This window comes from Neofelis nebulosa, chromosome 7, assembly GCF_028018385.1.
Source record: "Neofelis nebulosa isolate mNeoNeb1 chromosome 7, mNeoNeb1.pri, whole genome shotgun sequence".
In the NCBI taxonomy this organism is placed as follows: domain Eukaryota; kingdom Metazoa; phylum Chordata; class Mammalia; order Carnivora; family Felidae; genus Neofelis; species Neofelis nebulosa.
Window position 1 is genome coordinate 28931211 of NC_080788.1, and position 24439 is coordinate 28955649.

Sequence of the window (24439 nt, forward strand, 5' to 3'; positions counted from 1 at the left end):
TAAAACAAACAAACAAACAAAAAACTGAAGGAGCTGAGGAGCCACAAGTACTTATCCCAAACAGTCAAATGCAAATGGAAACAAAAGTACCCCAAACCAGACAGGTGGATCTTATCAAGCAGGGAGGAGATTGTGGGGGCCAGGTCCATAATGCACATGGCACTAGGTGTGGGGGGGGGGGGGGCAAAGGCAGCTCAAGACAGTCCACAGGGAAGTGATAATAGAAATGTGGTATTGCAAACTGCAGAAACCTATGTAGCAGTTAGGAATGACAGAAGAGAGGTTCAAGAGTGACATGGACAGATTTAAAATAAAGATAAATGAAAAGAGGAATAGAACAAAGCTTTGCACATGGGATAATACCAGTACATAATTTCAAAACAGAATATACCAATCAACAGAATATGTTTTACAGGAACCCAACATATGTGATAACACAGGTATCAAATACATTAGAATAGTGCCTACAACTGGGCTAGCAGAAAAAGGGAAAGGGAAGTGAGAATCAGAAATAGCAGAAGAGATGATATAAACCAAACTAAAAGTTCCTCCATGGACTAGGGATGATGATGTGCTCTGATAAAGGTCTAATACACAAGTTAAAAAGAAAAAATAAGCCAGAAAATCATTAGGATGCCAAATCAGCTTTAACTTCTTTGTCCATGTGGCAAGGTTCAAGTACAGTGAACAGAGTCTGGTTACATATCCCAAGCCTCATGGTTAGTGAAGGGGTTAGTTTCACAGTTACATGACCACAAAAAAAAAACAATGTAACCAGGACTTTGTTTCCTTACCTACAAAATGAGAAGTAATGAGAGGTAATACAACTAGAGAAGTAATACAACTCTGAGGTTGCTTCCACTTCTTTCTAGATTCTACCAATTCATAGTTCCTCACTAAAACTCAAAAAGCAGACATTCCAATTTAAAATTAAATTGTATAGATCTTTTCTCCTTTTATTTAGTTACTAACTAGCAAAGTCAACCCTTCTCTAATAAAAAAACAAACTAACATTTAGGACTATCAAAGTTCTCAGAACTATAAAAAAGGAACAGAATTTCACTCTAAATCCCTTTTCAACATTAATTTTGTAGTGCCACTTCTTAGACACTATAGAAGAAAGATCTACTAATGGTTTAAAAACATTTATGAGGATGCCAGAGCTTACCAATATCTTAAATCACACAGAACTGATCCCCAAAGATTGCCTGTCCTTCCAGAGAATTCTTGTATGAGAAAATGATGCCAGCATCTGAGAACACATGGTACCTTTCCAGGTGACACGAGGCCCCAATTTTCTGTTTTGATCTTGTTCTTCTAATGGTGTCCTGTCCACTTGAATCCCAGAGTCTTCTCTACTTAAGGGCTGTTGATCATCTTCGTCTTCACTTTCTTCAGACCAGTTCTGATTAAAAAGGGAAATATATCTACCCTTAGAGTGTGTAGTGACTAGAGCTATCTAGATGATAAGATTAAGAAAATTTCAGAAGAAAAGCAAAACTAAACCAAATGACACTTTTTTCTAAATGTCTTGAAAGTTACTATTATAGCATGGAATTATTTTTGGTGGCAAAGCCCCCCAAGAATCACAGCTTCTTTTTTTTATTACATTTATTTATTTTTGAGAAACAGAGTGAGACAAAGTGTCAGCGGGGGAGGGGCAGAGAGAGAAGGAGACACAGAATCTGAAGCAGGCTCCAGGCTCTGAGCAAGCAGTCAGCACAGAGCCTGATGCGGGGCTCAAACCCAAGAACTGTGAGATAATGACTTGAGCCGAAGTCAGACGCTCAACCAACTGAGCCACCCAGGCGCCCCTAGAGTCACAGCTCCTTAAGAGATACTTACATTCATTCCATTCAACTTTCTAGTACTATTAATTCAGTGCAAAATCTTAATAAATCTTTGATAATAAACTACTCTAATTTAATGAAGAGTATTCCTGTTTTAGTTAAGTTGCTCTAGGGTGGAAGGAACCATAAAAATAATATATCACTTGGCATGTATTTGTATTTACAACAGCTAAACTATTGCTACTTACTGGTGTGTCTACATTCGGACCAAGGGCAATTTCTTCACCTTCCATCAAGTATTTTCCCCAGTCAAAATCATCTTTCTTTTCTATAATGTAACAGAAGAAACTCATTAGTTTTATAAAAAATATGTGGGGGAAAAACTCCCAAAGCTATAGGAAAAAAGTCTAACAAAACTCAAATAAAATACACTCAGAAAACAAAAGTTCAAAAATATCAAAATACTCAATAAATTGATATTCTAATACATTTTAAATTTTGACTTCATCTTCAAAAGTGATTTTTCTCTTTATATAATTGAAAGTAGTTTAACTGACAAAGTCAAAATTTTAAATGAGGATTTGCAATTGCAATTGTATCCAAAGCAAGAGAATATTTTAGTTTCATAGATTTTTACAACTTTTTATAAAATCTCAATGTCTGACAATAAAACCAATTTTACTTTTGTTATATATTAAAGCATTTGGTAACATACCCACTTCTTTATCTCTTGGTGTTTCCACATAATTGCTGTTTGAAGGAGAATCAGACAGACACAGAAGAAGTGACAGTATTGAATAATGCACATCTGTCTTTAAAACAAAAAATGAAGAATATAAATCACTGAGGTTGTAAAGAGCTTTCAAAACTAGTTTAAGAAAAGTTAACCCCATGTCAGTTGTGTCCCCAATATTGTTCCTAGTTGGAGAAAACATGAATTATATCTAAATAAATCCTAATCTCTTTATCTTTTTTATAGTTCAAATGTGTACATATAAAGAATCTGTCAAAAATGCATTACCTGAATGCTAATGAGGAATTGTCAGAAAAACCTAAACTGAGGGAAATGCTACTAAATAACTGGCCTGTGTTCTTCAAAAATGTCAGGGTCAAGATAAAGAAAGGCTGAGGAACTATTCTAGATCAAAGGATACTGATTAGTGAACCTGAGCAAGAGGTACACTGGATCTCCTTTACTTTCTTCAAATTTTAAGTTTTTTTAAAACGAATTATTTTTTAAAAAGTATTTAAAAAGTTACCAAAAAATAAAAATATCCCCAAATATGTTAAAAGTCATAAACTGTGCTGGAAAGGAGAGAAAAGATGGGTTAAACTCAAGGAAGGTAAGTCTCTGATGTCTAAAGATCAGGTGAGCTCTTCCTATTGTATATGCTACATAAATCTTCCACAACTTAATGGGGTTACATCCAAATAAAGCCATTTTAAGTTGAAAAGACTGTAAGTTGAAAATGTATTTAATACATTCACCTAACCTACTGAACACCATAGATTGGCTATACCCCCCCCCCTTTTTTTTTAAGTAATCTCTACACCCAACATGAAGCTTGAACTCAGGACCCCAAGATCAAGATCCCATGCTCTACTGACTGAGCCAGTTACACACCCCATGCCTACCCTATCTTAAACATACTCAGAACACTTAATCATTTTACACAAAGCCTACTTAATAATAAAGTGCTGGGGTGCCTGGGTGGCTCAGTCGGTTGGGTGTCTGACTCTTGATCTTGGCTCAGGTCTTGATTTCAGAGTCATGAGTTCAGGCCCCTGCAGTGGGCTCCATGCTGGATGTGAAGCCTACTTAACATAATAAAGTGCTGAATATCTCATGTAATTTATTGAATACTGAACTGAAGGCAAAAACCAGAATGGTTGTATGGATACAACCCAACAAGTAAGTGTATGTAAGTATACTGGTTGTTTACCCTCATGAGCACCTATCTGACTGGGATCTGTGGCTCAATGCCATTGCCCAGCATCACCAGTATCCTACTACACATCAATAACCTGGGAAAAGAAAAAGTTCAAAATCTGAATCTTTTATTTTTTTAAAGTTTATTTATTTATTTTGAGAGAGAGAGAGAGAGGAAGAGAGAGGCAGGGAAGGGCAGAGAGAGAGAGAGAGAGAGAGAGAGAGAGAGAGAGAATTCCAAGCAGGTTCCACACTGTCAGCGTAGAACCTGATGTGGGGCCTGAACTCACAAACTGCAAGATCATGACCAGAGCTGAAACCAAGAGTTGGATGCTTAACCGACTGAGCCACCCAGGTACCCCTCAAAATATGAATCTCCACTGAATGCCAATTGCTTTTTTGTAAGTCAGGGACCATTTGTAGTACCTTATATATGTCTTCAGAGTGTTTATTATAATTAAATAACTTAAACTATCTGGGCAGTGATGATCATGTCTTGTTAATTCTGTGTTCCTACCACCTAGTATGATGCCAGGGACACAGTAAACATTTGCTGAACTTTCCTAGGAATGCTTAGGCAATACATCACTAATAAGACTGCAAAGAGCTGCCCTTTTTCTGGTAATTTTTCACCTGCCTGGAAATGCCTGAATTCCTTTACCGAGGAAAAGAATTTTTATTCCACAGAGAAAAGTGGTCTAAAATATAAATACTTGAAAAAGAAATACCTCTCACTATATAAATCTGTTACTTAGTAATAATTGTTAACATCAGATTTTTTTTTTTTTTTTTTTTTGTGCACCTGAATAAGGTGAAAGTTACCAGTGGCAGAGGAAAGAAGTGTATGCAGTAAAATGGTACACATCAAACCCTTGTGGATCTCCCTACTTTGCTAAGGATCAGAGCATTGACCTGTTGTGGTGTAAGGATGCACAAAAGCAGCTCTTGGTCATGGGAAGAGGACCTGAATGATGCCATTTCCCTACTCCTTGTTCATTTTCTGAGTAACATCTATAAAGGAACTTCCCCTGAGAGAACTCAATTAATTGAGTTTATCACTGAACAATAAATTAGCAATTAGCACTAATGGCCAAAATGTAGCCTATCAACCAGCTGTATACCATGCTTTGACCACAATTACTAATTGTAATAAAGAAAAAGAAGACTGCTAAGAGTGGGGACTCTGGCACTTACATTTAGAAGATATGAACTATTTTACTTAACTTAAAAAAAATTTTTTTTAACGTTTACTTATTTTTGGGACAGAGAGAGACACAGCGTGAACGGGGGAGGGTCAGAGAGACAGGAAGACACAGAATCTGAAACAGGCTCCAGGCTCTGAGCTGTCAGCACAGAGTCCGATGCAGGGCTTGAATTCCCTGACCGTGAGATCATGATCTGAGCCAAAGTCAGACGTTTAACCGACTGAGCCACCCAGGTGCCCCAATTTCACTGAAGTTTAAAAATATAAGTTAATTTGTTCTTTTATGCCATCTCTTTACATAAGAGATGAAGATAAAAAGCTGGAACTCTATCTACACATCAACCACATGCCCCTAGTCTCTGTTTTCTGAAGCCCTGCCTGGTCCCTGCTACTCTGCAGAAAGTCAATGAACACATTTACATATATGATGAAAGAAGCAATCCAATGTGTTGTACATTATATCAGAGGTGGTCCTGAATCTCAAATTTAGGAATAACATATACTCTACTTTCACATTCTTTGAAACTCAAAGCTACGAAGAATTAAGAATTTATAGTTCCAGCGGGGTTTTAAAAGTAGGTCAAAGTCTTTGCTTATTTTTCCAACAATAACTAACTCCAAATTCTCTTTTGCCAAATATCATTAAGAGCCTGGAGGATGGTAAACTGCCATTTACTGAGTAACTCCCATGAATACTACATATCTCTATTTATAATAGATAGTGAAGTTAGAGATTCACTTCTGGCATGATTGGAGGCACATGGTCTTCAAATCCTCTCCTCTAAAAGTAACTAAAAGCTAGATTAAATTGCCAGACAACCATTTCAGTGCTCTCAATGGACTATGGGCATACAAATGCTGAGAGGAATTAATCCATGAAAATGATCTCAGGGAAGAACTATGTGAGTTTGTGACATATTTGCTATTTCACTCCTTCTAGTTCTATCACAGTTGTAGTTTAACCAGGATAGACAGGAAGTGAAAACCAGCAGCTTTGCTGTTGTTGATGGAAAAGTCTAACTGGAATCAAAGAGCTGTCAGCTAAAGTGCTAAATGCAGTAGCAAGTGAAGTGGGGAGTCAGTGGTTGTAGGCCTCTGTGGGGCGAGTAGCCAACCAGCAGAACAGTTGAGGGTTTATTAGGGAAATCCTGAGGCAAGACAGCCAAAGGGGCATGTTAAGCTTTTCATGTCTTGGGTTGACTACAGGTTGTGCTGTACATAGCAGAGACTGGAGTGGACCCAAACCACCTATACATTCTTGGCTGATGGAGCACGAATTCATGCAATGAGATGAGAGACGACTAACACAAAATATAAGCCAGGCCTTAAGTATGAGTGTACTTCTCAGACCACACACAAATAGATCAGACTAACACCCAAAGATCATTTAATATAACACATCGTATGTTATGAACTAAAAGTTTGTCCCCCTCAAATTCGTATGTTGAAACTCTAACCCCTGGTGTGATGATAGTTGCAGATGGGGCTTTCGGGAGGTAATTAGTTCAAAAGAAGACCTGGTCTAATGGGATAAGAAGAGATATCAGAGATCTCTCTCTGCCATGTGAGGACACAGGGAGAAGGTGGCCATCTATGAGCCAGGAAGAGAGTCATAACCAGCAAATCAATCAGTCAGCACCTTATTCTTAGTCCTCCCAGACTCCAGAACCATGAGAAAATAATTTTTTTTGTTTTTTTTAAGCCACCCAGTCTGTGGCATTTTGTTATGGCAGACTGAGCTAAGACCTCATGTTAATATAACACAAAGCCAAAACATAAGATTATCTGAAAGGTGCAGAACGAAATTTGACAATATCCAAAGCTTAATCATGATAAAAACTCTCAACAGACTAAGAATAAAAAAGAACATCCCTGAAATGATAAAGGGTATCTGTGAAAAACCTACAATTAACATCATAATTAAGGGTTAAAACTGAAGCTTTTCCTCCAAGACTGGGAACAAGGCAAAGATATCCATTCTATTTATCACTGTATTGGAGCTTCCAGCTAGTGCAAAAAGCCAAAAAACACTTCACATTGGAAAGGAAGAAGTTAAACTGTTTTTGGAGATGACATGACCCTAACAGAAAATACTAAGAAATCCAGATGACAATTACTGGAATAAATGAGTTTAGCAAGTCTAAATACACAAAAAATTTAAAAGTGAATTAACATTTTAATATGCTAGCAATAAGCAAACTGAAAATGAAATTAAGAAGACAATTCCATTCATAACACCATCAAATAGAAGAAAATATTTAGAATAAATGTAAAAGAAATGAAGGATTTGTACATGGAAAAACCTGCTGAGAAAAATGAAAGATGATATGAATAAATGGAGAGTTCATGTTCATGGATTAGAAGACTTAGTATTGATAAGACCATGTAGTAGTTTCTAAAGGTTGCCATAACAAAATACCACAAACTGCATGGCTTGCAACAAACAGAATTTATTTTCTCTCAGTTCTGGGAGCTAGAAGTCTAAAATAAAGCTGTCAGCAAAGCCATGCTCAATCTGAATGCTTGAGGGAAGAATTTTTCCCTCGATAGAACTTGGACTATCTTTTCTGGGGATGTAATTCAACCAATGATGGCACTACTTCCCAAAATGATCTACTGATTCAATGCAATCCCTGCCAAAATCCTAGAAGGTTTTCTGTAGAACTTTAGCTGGTCCTGAAATGTGCATGGCAATTCAAAGGGTCTAGAATATACAAAACAGTTTTGAAAAAGAAAAAAGTTGTAGTACTTATATTACCTGATTCTGAAACTCCTATAAAGCTACGGTAATAAACACATTATGGTATTTGTGTAAGGATAGGCATATAAATTAATGAAACAATTCAGAGTCTAGAAATAAATCCTTACATTTATGTTCAATTTGTTTTTGACAAAGTTGCCAAGACAATTCAATAGGTAAAGAATAGTCTTTTCAACAAATGGTGAAGGGACAATTGAATATCTGAAGGTAAAAAAACAAAAAACAAAAAACAAAAAAACCTTTAACTTAGATCCTTTCCTCACAATATATACAACAATTAACTCATAAGGAATTATAAATCGAAATACAAGTGCTTAAACTGCTAGAAGAAAACAGAGGAGAAAAGCCTTTAGCTTTGGGTGAGGCAAAGAGTTCTTAGACATGACACCAAAAGCACAAGTTATAAAAGAAAGAAATAGATAAAATGAACTTCATTAAAATGAAAAACTTTTTAAACTTCAAAAAACACCATTAAAAAAAAATGACAAGACAAGCTAGGAACTAGAATATTTGTAAACCATTTTTCTGATGAAGAACTTGTGTAAGAAAGAAACAATGATGACTCAGTAAGAAGACAATCATTTAAAAACGGAAAAAAACTTTAACAGACATTACAGAAGACATATAAATGGCTAAAAAGCACATAAAAATGCTCAACCTTTAGTCATTAGGGAAATGTAAATCAAAACCATAACAATGTATTACTACATATTTTGTATGATGTATATATAAAAGATAGATAAAAAATAGTGTTGGCAAGAATGTGGAGAAACTGGAACCCTTATACATTGCTTGGGGGAATATAAATGATATAGCCACTTTGGGAAATAATTTGGTTAAACCTAAGCTTACCATATAACCCAGCAATTCCACTCCTAGAAATGTGTCCAAAAAGAGTGAAGACTTATGTTCACACACAGCTTCTATAAGAATGTTCACATAGTGTTATAAGAATATATAACTATATAAGAATGTTCATATAGTGAAAGTTCACAATAGTGAACTATTCATACTAACCAAAAACTCGCAACAATCCAAATGTCATCCACTGGTGCGTAAGTAAAATGTGGCTTATCCATACAATGAATACTATTTAGCAATTAAAATAGAAGATGAACACATGCTACAACATGGATGAAACTTCAAAACATCATGAAAGAAGCACACAAAAATTATATACCTTGTGAACTCATTTATATGAAATATCCAAGAAAGGCAATTTTATAAATAGAGCAAACAGATTAGCAGCTGTCTGGAACTGGGGTGGGAGCAGGCACTGACTGCAAATGGGCTTGAGGGAAACTTTTGGGGTAATGGAAATGTTCTAAAACTGGATTGTAGTTGCACAACTACACATTTACTAAAACTGGTGAAATGTATATCCACAGTAGATAGATTTGATGGTATGTTGTTATATACTGATAAAACTAAAAAAAAAAAGTATGAAGTTCGGAAATTAAAATGGTGGAGAAGTAGATCGACCCTGGGCTTTCCTAGTCCCTCAAACACAGCTGTACTGAGATCAGATCACTTTCTGAAACACCTAGGAAATTAATCTGGAGTGGCAAAACGATCTCCATTGTTGGAGGGAGACAGCGAGGCAGGTGCAAGGTACAAGAAGTGAACTGGGTGAGAGAAAAACAGTGGTGCCATGGAGGGGAGGGAACCCTTTCTGTGGAGAGACAAAAGGGCAAGAAAAAGAGAGGGGATGAGAGAGTGTGGCACTCATTTGCACAGGAGAAAAGCCTCTCTGGACCATGGGCCGGGGAATAAGAAGTACTGAGTGTAGCAGGTTTTCTTGCAAACGGTGTTTGGAGCTTAAACTCTGAGGTTTTGGAAGTGTGCAACTTACTCCAGAGTGGAGCTGTGGCATGAGCTACTGGGGAGAAGAAGGACACTGGTGCTGGAGTGCATAGCGTGGTGTAGGGATCTCAGGGGCATACTGATAGAGAACATTCTCCTTCCTAGAGTACTTTTGGAAGAGGGTACATTGCCTCCCCAAGGACAAAAGACCCTGCAGGTGCCAGCAAAAGGTCTTTAATCAGCAGGGGACAGAGATGCACCCAGAGAGAATAACCTTTGCTGCTTTTAGTGGTGCTACACCATAGATTCCACACACTGTGCAGGCCTGGGACTGTTTTTCAGAGACAAAAGAGTTTAGACAGAGTAGAGGGGCACTACTCCAGAGGAGGGCATGGGTCAGCATGGTTGCATGTCCTTTAAGACTTCAAGTTTTTGTTTTTTTTTTTTTTTTAATTTTTTTTTTTTCAACGCTTTTTATTTATTTTTTTTGGGACAGAGAGAGACAGAGCATGAACGGGGGAGGGGCAGAGAGAGAGGGAGACACAGAATCGGAAACAGGCTCCAGGCTCCGAGCCATCAGCCCAGGGCCCGACGCGGGGCTCGAACTCACAGGCCGTGAGATCGTGACCTGGCTGAAGTCGGACGCTTAACCGACTGCGCCACCCAGGCGCCCCAAGACTTCAAGTTTTGAATCCCAGCTGCATAAGTTTGAACTCCCAAAGAAAAGATACAGGAGAGTTGTGGTACAGGGCAAGCTGACTGCCCTCACTCACTGTTCTGTGAGGGTTGCCTGACCAGTGTGGGGTGTGCAATCATCTGTCCAGCGATGAAGGATTGGGGTAGTGCCATTTTCCCCACATACCAACACAGTATGACTTCGGAGAGCAACACAGCAGCCTCCAGTGGAGGCAGGCCCTACCTACAACAAACCTCGCCCCCCCTGTGCCTGGCAACTGCTTATTTACTCAGGCAAGACTAACTCTGAACCAAGGCAGTGGCTCAGGCTCTCCTCTAGAAGAACAGCACAGCCAGGATGCACCAAGTATACTGAAAATTGAATGCTTCAAAATGACAACTGCAGTTCTGGTGGAAACAGGGCCAGGCTTAATATTTTTCTTTCTTCTTTTTTTGTTTTGGAATCAAGGTCATAGTTTCTTATTTATTTTTTTTCATTTCCTTTTCTCTCTCTTTTTTCTTTTTCAACATTACTTTGGCTATTTGGGGTCTTTTGTGGTTCCATACAAATTTTAGAATTGTTTTTCTAGCTCTGTGAAGAATGCTGCTATTGTTTTGACAGGAATTGCATTGAATGGTGTTGGGCAGTATAGACATTTTAACAATACAGTACGTGTTCTTCCAATACATGGGCATTAAATGTTTTTTCATTTCTTTGAGTCTTCTTCAGTTTCTTTCAGAAGTGTTCTACAGGTTTCATATAGATCTTTCACCTCTTTGGTTAGGTTTATTCCTAGGTATCTTATGGGTTTTGGTGCAATTGTAAATGGGTAACTTATAAATGGGATACACAAAAAATAAATGCAAAATGGATTAAAGACCTAAATGTAAGACAGGAAACCATCAAAATCCTACAGGAGAAAACAGGCAGCAAACTCTGTGCCCTCAGCTATGGCAACTTACTAGACAGGTCTCTTTAGGCAAGGGAAACAAGCAAAAATGAACTATTGGAATCTTACGAAGATAAAAAGCTTCTGCACAGTGAAGCTATCAACAAAGCTGAAAGGCAACTGACGGAAAGGGAGAAGATATTTGCAAATGACATACTGGATAAAGGGTTAATATCCAAAATCTATAAAGAACTTATCAAACTCAGTATCCAAAAAACAATCCTGTGAAGAAATGGGCAGAAGACATGAATAAACACTTCAAAAGAAGACATCCAGATGGCTAACAGACACATGAAAAGATGCCTAACATCACTCATCATAGGGAAATACAAATCAGAACCACAATGAAAAGCCACAAATCAAAAAAAAATCACAAATCAAAACCTCACACCTGTCAGAATGGCTAAAATTAACAACACACACAACAGATGTTGGTGAGGATGTAGAGAAAGGGGAACGCTTTTGCACTGCTGGTAGGAAGGCAAACTGGTGCAGCCACTCTGGAAAACAGTATGGAAGTGCCTCAAACAATTAAACACAGAACTTCCCTACAGCCCAGCAATTGCACTACTAGGTATTTATTAAAAGGATACAAAAATGCTGACTCAAAGGGGCACATGCACCCCAATGTTTATAGCATTGCTATCTACAATAGCCAAATTATGGAAAAAGCCCAAATATTCATCAACAGATAATACAGATGATGTGGTATTTATATATACAATGGAATTATTACTCAGCGATCAAAAACAATGAAATCTTGTCAACTGCAACAACATGGATGGAACTAGAAGAGGGTATTATGCTAAGTGAAATAAGTCAGAGAAAGACAGATAAATGATTTCACTCATATGTGGAATTAAAAAAACAAAACAGATGAGCATAGGGGAAGGGAAGCATAAATAAGATAAAAACAGAAAGGGAGGCAAACCATAAGAGACTCTTAATTACAGACTCAAGAGTCTACAACATTGCTACACTATAACAGGTGTGTGGAAGATGCCACAGCAAGGGGGAAAACAGCAACCAATTCTGGATGTAGGTGGCACAAGAGTTGAGGACAGACAGGGAGAGGATAGGATTGTACAGATTTCTTTCTTCCACACATATTTATTGTCTACACTGTTCCAGGTGACTGAGAATAAATCAGATACAGAACCCTAAACTTGTAAAACTCACATGTGAAAGGGGAAAATATGAAAGAAACAATAACGAACGTAATAACATACTGCAATACATAGTATCAATAGAGACAACACTTGGATTTAATATTAAAGGATGAGATTTCTCAGGCAGGAGAGAAGGGGAAGGGCAGTTCAAGTACAGGACATAGGACGTGCCACAGCAAAGCAAAGGGAATGTGGTCCCCCTGTGCTCAAGGAATGTACAGAAAAATCACAGGATATGACAATGAAAAGGTCAAAGCAGGAATCAGAAGTGACACTCACTGTTTTATTTAATTATTCTGTACAACACAAGTTTTCACTGGTTCAAATGAGACTGAGATTAAGGCATTTGTCTTGCCAAAATGAGTATAGTAATAGTACCTGGTGAACATGGTCTTTATGGAACTAACAGGGCCTGGCATGCAGTAAGTGCTGTAACAATGCTTGCCATTATTTTTTTTTTATTAGTACTATGCTGTCATAAGGTCTAAATTATTAAATTCTATAGTCTGCCCAGGAAGTTGTATAAATAAATCAAGCAAAGATTTGCCGCCTCCTCTTTCAAAATGGTCCTTGCAGAAATAATACACACGAGTGTATTCCACACAATACACACAAGTGTTCCTTTTTTTGTTTTGTTTTTGTTTTTTGGAATTGTTCCTTTTTTATTTTCAGAGGATTTACACAATTCACTGACATCCATTTGGAAAATTATGCCAATTATTTAAAAAATATATATTTTTTTAATTTTATTTTTTAAAATTTACATCCAAATTAGTTAGCATATAGCACAACAATGATTTCAGGAGTAGATTCCTTAGTGCCCCTTACCCATTTAGCCCATCCCCCCCCCCCACAACCCCTCCAGTAACCCTCAGTTTGTTCTCCATACTTATGAGCCTTTTCTGTTTTGTCCCCCTCCCTGTTTTTATATTATTTTTGTTTCCCTTCCCTTATGTTCATCTGTTTTGTCTCTTAAAGTCCTCATATGAGTGAAGTCATATGAGTTTTGTCTTTCTCTGGCTGGCTAATTTCAATGAGCATAATACCCTCCAATTCCATCCATATAGTTGCAAATGGCAAGATTTCATTCTTTTTGATTGCCAAGTAATACTCCATTGTATATATATACCACATCTTTATCCATTCATCCATTGATGGACATTTGGGCTCTTTCCATACTTTGGCTATTGTTGATAGTGCTGCTATAAACATGGGGGTGCATGTGTCCCTTCAAAACAGCACACCTGTATCCCATGGATAAATGCCTAGTAGTGCAACTGCTGTGTTGTAGGGTAGTTCTATGTTTAGTTTTTTGAGAAACCTCCATACTGTTTTCCAGAGTGGCTGCACCAGCTTGCATTCCCACCAACAACGCAAAAGAGATCCTCTTTCTCTGCATCCTTGCCAACATCTGTTGTTGCCTGAGTTGTTAATGTTAGCCATTCTGACAGGTGTAAGGTGGTATCTCATTGTGGTTTTGATTTGTATTTCCCTACACACAAGTGTTCCTAACTCTCAGGGCATGGATTCAGAGCACTGCAGCTCTTTTTTCCAGAAATACTTTTATAGCCTTTCCTTAGTTTCCGATAGTTTCAAAACTTTTTTAAAGCTCTCTTCCTTACAAAGAAGAAAGCTCTCTTCCTTACCACTTCCCACAGTGTAGACAAAGGTAAAACCTAACAATTACAGAATATCTCACAGAAATTATTGTGAAGATGAGTTAATGTATGTGCATAATAAAGGGTTTACTCAGGAAGCCTGAGTTGCCCAAACTCTGAATATCTCAAAGGTCTCAGGACAACTCACCCTTGACTAGCTCCTGAGAGCATGAGTGGGACAGAAAGAGAGGGAGACACAGAATCTGAAGCAGGCTCCAGGGTCTGAGCTGTCAGCACAGAGCCTGATGTGGGGCTCGAACTCATGAGCTGTGAGATCATGACCTTAGCCGAAGATGGATGCTCAACTGTCTGAGCCACCTGGGGCGCCCCTGTGAATGTATTTTCTTATGCTTGAGGTCCTTGGTTTGACCTCTGCGGGAGGCTGGAGACTGAGGAACTAAGGTCAGCCACATGTGCATTGCACATCCACGTGACTGACCCCCAACAAAAATGCTAGACACCGAGGCTCAGATGGGCTTCCTTCGTTTGCAACACTTTGCATGTGCTGTCATACATTATCACTGGGAGAATTAAGTGCATCCTCATACAACTCTTATGGGAAGGCATACCTAGAAGCTTATTCTTGGTTTCTTCTGGACTTTATCCTATGTATCTTTTTTCTTTGCTCAATTTAAATCTGTATTCTCTTACTGTAATAAACTGTTAACAGTGAGGATAACAGCGTTTTTAAAGTTTTGTGAATCCTTCCAGTGAATCACCAAGTCTAAGGGTGATCTTAGGAACCCACAATTGAATGTGAATGTGCTGAGGACAGCACCTGGCATCTAGTAGGCATTACATAGGTAGTTATTATTACCAAGTGCTGAAAAGCCATTTAAAATTTTAAGACAGCCAGACAGTGTTATTATTTGTGCCAATCTCTGATCTCAATCTCCACAGTAGGTTGGGCTAAGAAGATGATTACACAAGAACATGCTTTTTCCTGGATCACAAGCCTGAGGCACACTGGGTTTGATGACAATGCTTAAGTCAATTTCCAGAAGACTCTGCTCCAATCATAATTGTAAAATAAATGTTTAAATAGTAACAGAAACAAGTTGATGATAACCGATTAGAAATGGCAAAATATAAAAGAGATCTCACAATATAATGCATACCTTTATTTCCTTTATGCTCAGAAGAGATGCATTTAGAAATTCCTCAGTTAATCTCTTCCAACTAGCAGCTTTGCTGAGATCAGAATGAATGATGAATTTTTCATAAATTCTAAAATATATTTAAAAGTAAACTGACAGTTATAAACTTACATTAATAGAAAGATTTATAAGAAAATGCATATATTTTTGAATATGTACATATATATGAAACTAACTTACCCTTCTATTGTTTTTTCTACTTTGTGGCTGTTAACATCCAAGAAATGATGAAATCTAAAAGAGAAAATGCAATTCTTAGGTGAACCTTGTCATATAGCTAAGTAGACCAGTCTCAGAGCCCTCTATATCCCCATAGTCACCCTATATTCGGCAAGATATTTCCAGGAGTGCACCTCTCTCCCTGTATCACCTCTACCACCCAGGCAAACAGCCACTGCATCTCAGAAACTGCTCAAGCACAGGTCATCTTTAGCCTCCTTTGTCCTCTGATTCCTTCATCTTCCCATAATGCCTTGTATCTAAGTCAGTATAGCACATTCTATAGCAGGGGTTCCTAATCTTTTTATGCCATAGTGAAGCCCAGTGAAGCTTAGGCTTTATGAATTTATGAAACATTACTTCTCAAAGTAATGTTTAAAAAAATTTTTTTAATGTTTGTTTATGAGAGAGAGAGAGAGAGAGAGCGCGAGCACGAGAGGGGGAGGGGCGGGAGACACAGAATTTGAAGCAGGCTCCCGGCCCTGAGCTGTCAGCACAGAGCCTGACACGGGGCTTGAACTCACAAACTGCAAGATCATGGCCTGAGCCAAAGTCGGATGCTTAACCAACTCAGCCACCCAGGTGCCAGTGAGATGAAATACAAAAAAACCCAAGCCTACTGAAATATGGTTGTGAAGTACCTTTTAAAGTTTGTGATATAATGAGACATTTATTAAAGCATTAAATAACAAGATCTAGCAATGGATCCACAATTATCAGTAAAGCAACAGCAAAAAATATTTGAAAATATCTGCCACAACTTTATGATGTGAACTATGTGATTTCTACCTGTGACACAGTCCTAGGTAAATTATTATTGCTTGTTGCTTTTATTTGTAATTTGAGGAAATGCCAGTTTTTAGTTAGAGGTTAGTGTAATTTTTTCTTGTCCAAGTTCATAACACCTGAATTCTACAGGCTCTCAGATTAAAAACTCCAATTCTATATCATATGTAGACCTGTCTTCCTTTAGGATAGAGGCTATATTTCACTCATCTCTGAATTTCTAGGGCCTTAGAACATGGCCACAATTTAAAAAAGAAAACAAACAAACAAACATGGGACACCTGGGTGGCTCAGTCAGTCAAGTATCTGACTTCCATTTCACGGTTCATGAGTTTGAGCCCTGCATGGGGCTCTCTGCTGTCAGTCCAGAGGCCACTTCAGATCCTCTGTTACCCCCCCATCCCCCCGCTGCCCCTCCCCCACTCATTCTTTTTCTCTTTCTCAAAAATAAACAAAATTTTAAAAAAGCAAACATGTATTGTTCATTTTTCTCATGGATTAAAGCATCATATAGCTCATTCAACTCACTTTCTAATTTTTAGTATCAAAGACAACAATCTGTATTTAAAAGAAATAATTTACACCACTAAAAATATATATCTAATTCTATTCCAGTAAATGGCTGAATAGAGAACATCCCTTTATCACTTAGTTTCTCAATGTGAGACAGTAACTTCTAATGTCTCTCTGAAGTCTAAAATGATGTCCAGCTACCTACTGCCATTGACATATTAACTAATAGAGAAATTATTTGGGGTACAGCACTTAAATTTCTGTCTTATATGACCTATTCAGACATTGTTATATTTATAGGTTACACTTAAGAACTGAACTCATTATTTCAGAAACTTGGCAGGCTTTTAGACTCATTGTCTGTTCTCATTATAAACCAAGTAGGCACTGTATGTATGATTAAGGTTGATGATCAAGAATACAGAAACTGAAAAACCATTTCTATTGAAATTAAATAGGCAAATATTAACATGGATGAACATTCTTTTAGTAATAATTCTATTATAGGTAATGATCATAACAGTACTGTCTAATTTACATCTTCCATAAATAAAAATAGGAGCTCTGACTTCATAAATCTCGAGAAATTACATGAGACACTGTATTAGAAATTGTATTACATGGTGGCTTAGTGTACTATGTGCCAGGAACTATTCCAAGTGTTGGGGTAAGAAATGAACAAAACAAACCATTATCCCTACCCTCATGGAAGTTACATTTTAGCTGGAAGGAGGGGTGGAGGAGACAAACAGTAAACAACATACAAGTTATCCAGTGTACTATGCTGTGCGTTTTGAAAAGAGAAAACAAAACAAAAACAAAAACACAAGACCAAGGTAAGAGAGATCTGGAGTGGCTCAATAAGGGGTAGGGAGTAAATAAGGGGTAGGGAGTAAGAATACAGTGTTAAGTAGGGTTTGACCATTATTTTGCTCTAAAACTTCATTTACCTACTCATTCAAAAAATGTTTGCTGCGCAGTGCACGGCGCTAAGCGCAGAGAGTGGAAGAAGGAACATGAGAGACACAAACCCCTTCCCCAGAAGTGCGCTTCTAAGGGTAAGGCCGACCCTTAACAACCCAAAACCCACTGTTTCATTATGCGTTTGTCACACGCGACAGGGATCCAAAGGACACTAGAGCACCAAGCTCCTGGGAGGCAGCGCGCATGACGGTCGGAAACACGGCCGCGCGCCCGGATACCCCTTGACCCATTCCTGTTCCCAGCCTCGGCCCCGGAGCCGCACCCCACACCTGAAGTTGGACCAGGCAAAGTGCAGGGCGAGCTGGAAGTTGGGGTCCGCCTCATCCTGAAGGCCAGCCACATGGCGAATGAGCTCGCGAACGTCGCGCTCCTGCTGTGGGTCCAGTTGGCTCCAAGACGGCGCGGGCCGGAACATACTGCCCTAACTTCCACAACGACGCCCTTCCGTGAGGTTGTTCCTTGCTCTCGCGAGAGTTCACGCTCCCACCGCTTTGCTCCTCGGAGAGGTTCCGGCCGCTGTCGCGAGAGTTCGAATTCTAGCTCCTGCCTGGTTGTGTCCTTGCTGATTCTTGTAGGACGCTCTTGCGTGCGTTTTCCAGTTTCACCTTGAGTACATTTAGGAGCGTCCTCAAAGAAATAACCGTTACTGTTAGTCAGATTAATAATAATCTCTGGCTAACCTTGGTTGGTGGTTTAATTTACGATGTTTGGAGAACAGCCATTAGTCCTCATTCGCACCTACCTTTTCAGGTACCGTGAGCAGTTAATTGTCCATTCTTATCCAAGCTTCAGTTTCTCCTTCTAGAGGTGATCTCTAATGATCTCTCAGTTTCCCTCTGTCTACACAGGACACACTACGTGGTCCTCACTACAGCAAGTGTCAGCAAAGTGGCTTGTCTGGCAGAGGCAGACAGGCTGAGCGCTGCTCCTTCTGCTCTCACTGGCTTGTGATTGGGAGCTGCCAAAGGACTTTATAATTCCTGTTGATTAAAGATGGAGTATGTCTTTGTTGTTCAGTACTTAAAATTCAGTAATTAAATTACTGAAATACAGTTCACTAATTAAATTACTAAAATACAGTTAAGTAGTTAAAACTGTACCTGTGAACCGTTTCTGTTCATTTAAAAAAAAAGTTTTTATTTATTTTTGAGGGGGGAGGAGGGGCAGAGAGGGAGTCAGAATCTGAAGCAGGCTCCAGGTTCTGAGTTGTCAGCACAGAGCCTGATGTGTTGCTGGAACCCAGGAACTGTGAGATCATGACCTGAGCCAGAGTCCGAAGCTCAACTGAGCCACCCAGGTGCCCCTGAACTGTTTCTGTTCAATATTGCATCTAACTATTCCAAAACCTGTTACATGGACTTCTTTATGTTTTCTTTTAGGGATCTGGTAGGGTTTCATGTGATTTATTACATTGTTTTACTGTAGTAATAGTTGATATACCACTGTCAGTCCATTTGGGCTGTTGTTACAAAATACCATAGACTGGGTAGCTTATAAACGACAGAATTTATTTCTCACAATTCTGGAGGCTGAAATTCAAAATGAGGGTGCCAGCATGGGGTTGGGTGAGGGTGTCCTCACATGGTGAAAGGGGCAAGGGAGTTCATTAGGGTCTCTTTTATAAGGGTACTAATCCCATTCATAACGGCTTTGTTCTTATGACCTGATTACCTCTCAAAGGCCCAACTTCCTAATACCATCATCACTGGATAGATTAATAGATTTAATAGATTAATAAATTTCAACTTAATAGATTTCAACATATAAATTTTGGGCAGACCATTCAGACACCATAGCAACTACCTAAAACATAGACTGCACATGATTACACAAATCTTACAAGAAGGAGAAAATCATAGTATTAGATGCTTCTATGAAAGGGAATTTTTACTCTATTCTTGAGCAGTCTTTTCTACTCCAGTTTCACCTGTCGTCTGTACATTTATCACTCTCAAATCTGTGTAAGTAGTTCACGTTTTTCTCAGGACCCCAAACCTATAATCTAATTGCTTTCTGTACATCTCTAAAAATCAAAGTATATGCATATGCTTACATGTGTCTCTATTTCTTTGTCCAGCCAGTTGGTCTTGACCTTTGGAGGGAGACTTAGAAAACTTTCCACAGGTCACTCCCAGTGACTTGGACTTCTTAAAGATTGAGCCACTCTTCCTGGGCTTCTCTGGTTGGCCTGGGTTAGCATCTCTTTTCTGAAAGGGGAGTTGAAATAATTTTCCCAAGGTGCCTTAGATGACTGAGTCCCATTCAAAACACCATAAGCCTCCAGACATCTTCTGTAGACCTCTAAGTCTGGCCCTAGCTGGTCACCCCTTTGGCAATGGACATGGAAGCAGTTTTTGGGAAGTACATATGAAAGATAGACAGCAAACAGGCCAGGAATACTGCCATCTGTCCCTTGCTGACCTGGATCAGTGCTGCCCTCCAGTATGGTGCTTAGATAAATTTTCTGGAAGTGCATGCAAAGACTGGGCTCCATGCATGACTATAGCCTGGCCAAAGGCACCATCCTTATCCCACTTGTCCATCTTGTCCCATGACCCCCTCCCGCCACTTGGAGGGACTTAGAAATATTTAAGGATTATCTCTGTCAAATGTTCCACACACGGGACTATGCCAATCCAGGGGTGCCATTGCAGACCTGCATGCCCACCCAAGTCTGTAGTGGCTTCTGGAGGGAACTTACAAAAATTTGGAGGAGTTGCAATGCCCTTCTCTTCATCCATGGCCAACCTGAGGCAATGCTCACCTCTGGAGGAGAAACTGGAAATGTTCTTGGGAGATACAGTCAATGACCAGGACTCATGTGGGACTTGTGGCCAGCCCAGAGTGCACTCCCCAGACCTGTCTGTACTAAGTGGACTGGTCCTGGTTTGTGAAGGGGGAATTAGAAACTTTTCAGGTGGGGTTCCTAATACCATGACCCATCAGAGCTCCTTCTTGAGGACTTGCTGGCCTTCTCAAGCCTTTCCATGCTAGAGACTTAGAAATGTTTTGGGGGTGCCTCCAAAGTTCCCAGGAAAGGCCACAGCCAGGCCCATGGTGCCCTTCTATACCAGGACTTCCCTGGTGGTTTCCCCTTTGGAGGGAGGCATAAACATTTTCAGAATGTGCATTCAGCTTCTAGTCTCCCAAGTGGGATCATACTAGAACTGGGGTGACCTGTTGTGCCTTCCTGTTGACCTGAGCTGATACTTGATTCCTAAGTAAAGAGGTGCCTCCCCAAAATGTTTCTCAACCCACCTCCAGTGGCTGAGATAAAAACATCCTGCCACGGAGGCCTGTGAGTGCACTAAGGATCAGGCCCTGGTCTTGTGTGGATCTGGTCATTGGATGGCCTCTGGATATCCCCTCTGGAGAATGTGGGTACTGGTGGCCAGTAAGGGCTGCCCAGGGAGGGTGCTTCATGAGGTCTAGGTTTTGATGTGCCCCCAGAAACTTTTTCTATGTTCCTCTCTGGAGGTGGACATCAGCCTGTGACTGACATGGGGAACTCAGCAGGGCACCTGGGTCTTGGCCATGGTTGTCAGATGCCTCTGACAAATGGGGATTGGTCCAAGCTGGCCAGAGAGGTCTTAGGTGGGTGTCTATAACCCAGCTGTGGCCCTGCATGGGACCCAGTCACATAAGGCACTCCCCAAACATTCCCAAGGCCCACTCCAATGATGGGGGCCAGTAAGAACCAAAAAGGGGTTGCCCATGCCTGGCGGTTTCCTATGTGGGCCTGCTTATCTCAGCCCTCTGAATATTTTCATATCCCTCACCAGAGAAAGGAACACTGCAGGCAGGTCAGCTACACTCTGAGATTGCACCCCATGCTCATTGAGGTCTTGTGTAGGGCCAGTCATTGAAAGCACCACCCAACAAATTTCCTAAGCTCTCTTTGGTGACAAGCACAGCTTGGGTGTCTAGGAAGCTCTGTGGAGGTGTCCTGACCATGGTCAAGTGTGGGCCCTCATCACTTGATGTGCCCGTGGAAAACGTTTCTAAGTCCTGTCTATGGCACTGGGTCTATGGTATGGGATGGTGCTGGGGCCCAAACATAGTCCTGTGAGAGGCCTGGCTACCAGATAGGTCTCTTGAAATTTTTTCTTAGTCCCACTTGAAGGCAGTGAAAAGCTTGGGATGGAAAGGGAGCCCCAGTGATAGCATGGTTTTGGCCACAGTCCTGGGTGTGGTTAGGTGGGCAGATGTGCCTTTTAAATATTTTTCATGTCTCTGGAGTGTCCAGTCAGAGACGTCTGTGGAAGAGTCAGTGGTCTGACCATAGTCCCACATGGACCCTTGTCATCACATGACCCTCTAGAAAATGTTTCCAGGTCCATTTGGACCATGCAGGGAGGCCTGGAAAGGGTTCCTGGGACTGGCTTCTTACTCCTAGGATTGGCAGCACCTCAAAAAATGTTTCCTAGAGGACTGGAACGATCTGGCTGGAGAGGGATGACCATGGGATTTGTTCAAGCCCACCCGTACCCCTGCGTGGGACCCACCCACCCCTGTGCTGGTGGAAACAGGGCATCCTGGGAGGCCCTGGGGGTGAGGATTGTAGAAATCTTGGCATATAACAACTCCATCTAAACCACTGCACTAAGAGATTTGACCAAATGCTAGCATGGCTTCTAGCAGCCTTATGGCTGTGTCCCTGGATGATCCCAGTCCCATCCACCCCCCAAAAACCACCTGCCTGAGCTCCCTCTGTAGAATTCACCTGGCATCTGATTCATAACCAGGCTGTTTTCTCCATTTCTGTACTTTGCATACACACTGTGCCATTTAACTATAACTTATAGAGAAATAACAACTTCTTGCTTACCCATTCTACATCATTCTAACTTGACTCCTTATACATTTAGATGTTCTATGCACCTAATAATTTGCAAACCAATTGTGTTATCCAGTCTATATGCCTCATACCCATTGCGAGTCATCACATTTTCAACCCGGGTTGTGCCGTTGATTTCAAATTCCTGCTCATCAGCAATTTCCCAACCAAATACCATACCCCTCAAACTTGTTTGTGATTCAACCACTCTATGCAGAACCACTCTGTATCATTTGACTATCACTCCTGGTGTGCACAACATGTACTATTCAATTTGACCCTTGCACATCCAGTGGGTTTCATTCATTTTCTAATGCTGTTCAGCTTATATGTATTGCACAGCAAAACTATACTATAAATTATGCCAATAGTATATACAGTTGACCCTTGAACAATATGGAGGTTCAGGGTGCCTGGCCCCATACAGTTGAAAATCCCGGTAAGGGGCGCCTGGGTGGCGCAGTCGGTTAAGCGTCCGACTTCAGCCAGGTCACGATCTCGCGGTCTGTGAGTTCGAGCCCCGCGTCAGGCTCTGGGCTGATGGCTCGGAGCCTGGAGCCTGTTTCCGATTCTGTGTCTCCCTCTCTCTCTGCCCCTCCCCCGTTCATGCTCTGTTTCTCTCTGTCCCAAAAATAAATAAAAAACGTTGAAAAAAAAAATTTAAAAAAAAAAAAAAAAAAAAAAGAAAATCCCAGTAAAACTTTTGACTGCTCAACAGCTTCTAATAGCTACTATTGACCAGAAGCCTTACCAAATAACACAAATAGTTGATTAATGCATACTTTGTATCTTATATATATTATATAATGTATTATTTTTAAAATCTAAATTTCAGGTAGTTAACATATAATGCAATATTGGTTTCAGGACTAGAATTCATTTATTCATCACTTACATACAACACCCAGTGCTCATCACAACAAGTGCCCTCCTTAATACCCATCACCTATCTAGCCAATCTCCCACCAGCTCCCTCCATTAACCCTCAGTTTGTTCTCTATTGTTAAGAGTCTCTTGTGGTTTGTCTCCCTCTATTCTCAATTCCCACCCCCTTCCCATGTGTTTACCTGTTTTTTTCTTAAATTCTACATATAAGTGAAATCATATATTAGTCTTTCTCTGATTGACTTATTTTCCTTAGCATAATACATTCTAGCTCCATCCACACCATTACTAATGGTAATTAGTAAGATTTCATTCTTTTTGATGGCTGAGTAATATTCCATTGTGAATATATACCACATCTTCTGTATCCATTCATCAGTCAATGGACATTGGAGTTCTTTCCATAGTCTGGCTATGGCTGAAAATTTGTATCTCTTCAAATCTGTATTTTTGTACCCTTTAGGTAAATACCTAATAGTGCAATTGCTGGATAGTAGGGTAATTCTAATTTTAGTTTTTTGAGGAACCTCCATACTGTTTTCCAAAGTGGCTGCACCAGAGTGCATTTCCACCAGCAGGGTAAGAAGGTTCCCTTTTCTCCACATCTTCACCAACATCTGCTGTTTCCTGTGTTGCTAATTTTAGCCATTCTGACAGGTGTGAGGTAATATCTCATCATGGTTTTGATGTGTATTTCCTTGATGATGAGTGATGTTGACATCTTTTCATGTGTCTCTTAGCCATTTGGATGTCTTCTTTGGAAAAGTGTCTATTCATGTCTTCTGCTCATGTCTTAACTGGGTTGTTTGTTTTTTGGGTTTTGAGTTTGAGAAGTTCCTTATATTTTTGGATACTAACCCTTGCAAATATCTTCTCTCATTCTGTAGGCTGCCTTTTAGTTTTGTTGATTTTTTTCTTTGCTGTTCAGAAGCTTTTTATCATGATGAAGTCCCAATAGTTCATGTTTGCTTTTGTTTTCCTTGCCTCCAACAACATGTCTAGTAAGAGGTTGCTATGGCTGAGGTCAAAGAGATTGCTGCCTGTATTCTCCTCTAGGCTTTTGATGGTTTCCTGTTTCACATTTAGGTCTTTCATCCATTTTGAGTTTAAGTTTGTGT

The 24439-nt window shown here is 39.9% G+C and overlaps 1 protein-coding gene across 9 annotated transcripts in view; it reads right to left on the reverse strand.

Annotated features, from left to right (window-relative positions):
- Positions 1-18156, reverse strand: part of TUBGCP5 (tubulin gamma complex component 5) — a 68308-nt gene extending 50152 nt beyond the window's left edge. For 2 of the 9 annotated variants that reach the window (XR_009263944.1, XM_058736935.1), the window contains exons 1-6: positions 17869-18156; positions 15278-15331; positions 15059-15167; positions 2506-2602; positions 2039-2118; positions 1270-1405 (exon numbers count right to left, since the gene is read on the reverse strand). Coding sequence is in view for 8 of the 9 variants with exons in the window: in XM_058736935.1 (XP_058592918.1) it covers positions 1270-1405; positions 2039-2118; positions 2506-2602; positions 15059-15167; positions 15278-15331; positions 17869-18014 (622 nt within the window). In the remaining variant the exon portion in view is untranslated. The remainder of the gene's footprint in view (positions 1-1269; positions 1406-2038; positions 2119-2505; positions 2603-15058; positions 15168-15277; positions 15332-17868) is intronic. The other 7 variants (XM_058736928.1, XM_058736927.1, XM_058736931.1 and 4 more) reach the window with 5 other exon arrangements.
- Positions 18157-24439: the final 6283 nt, after the last annotated feature.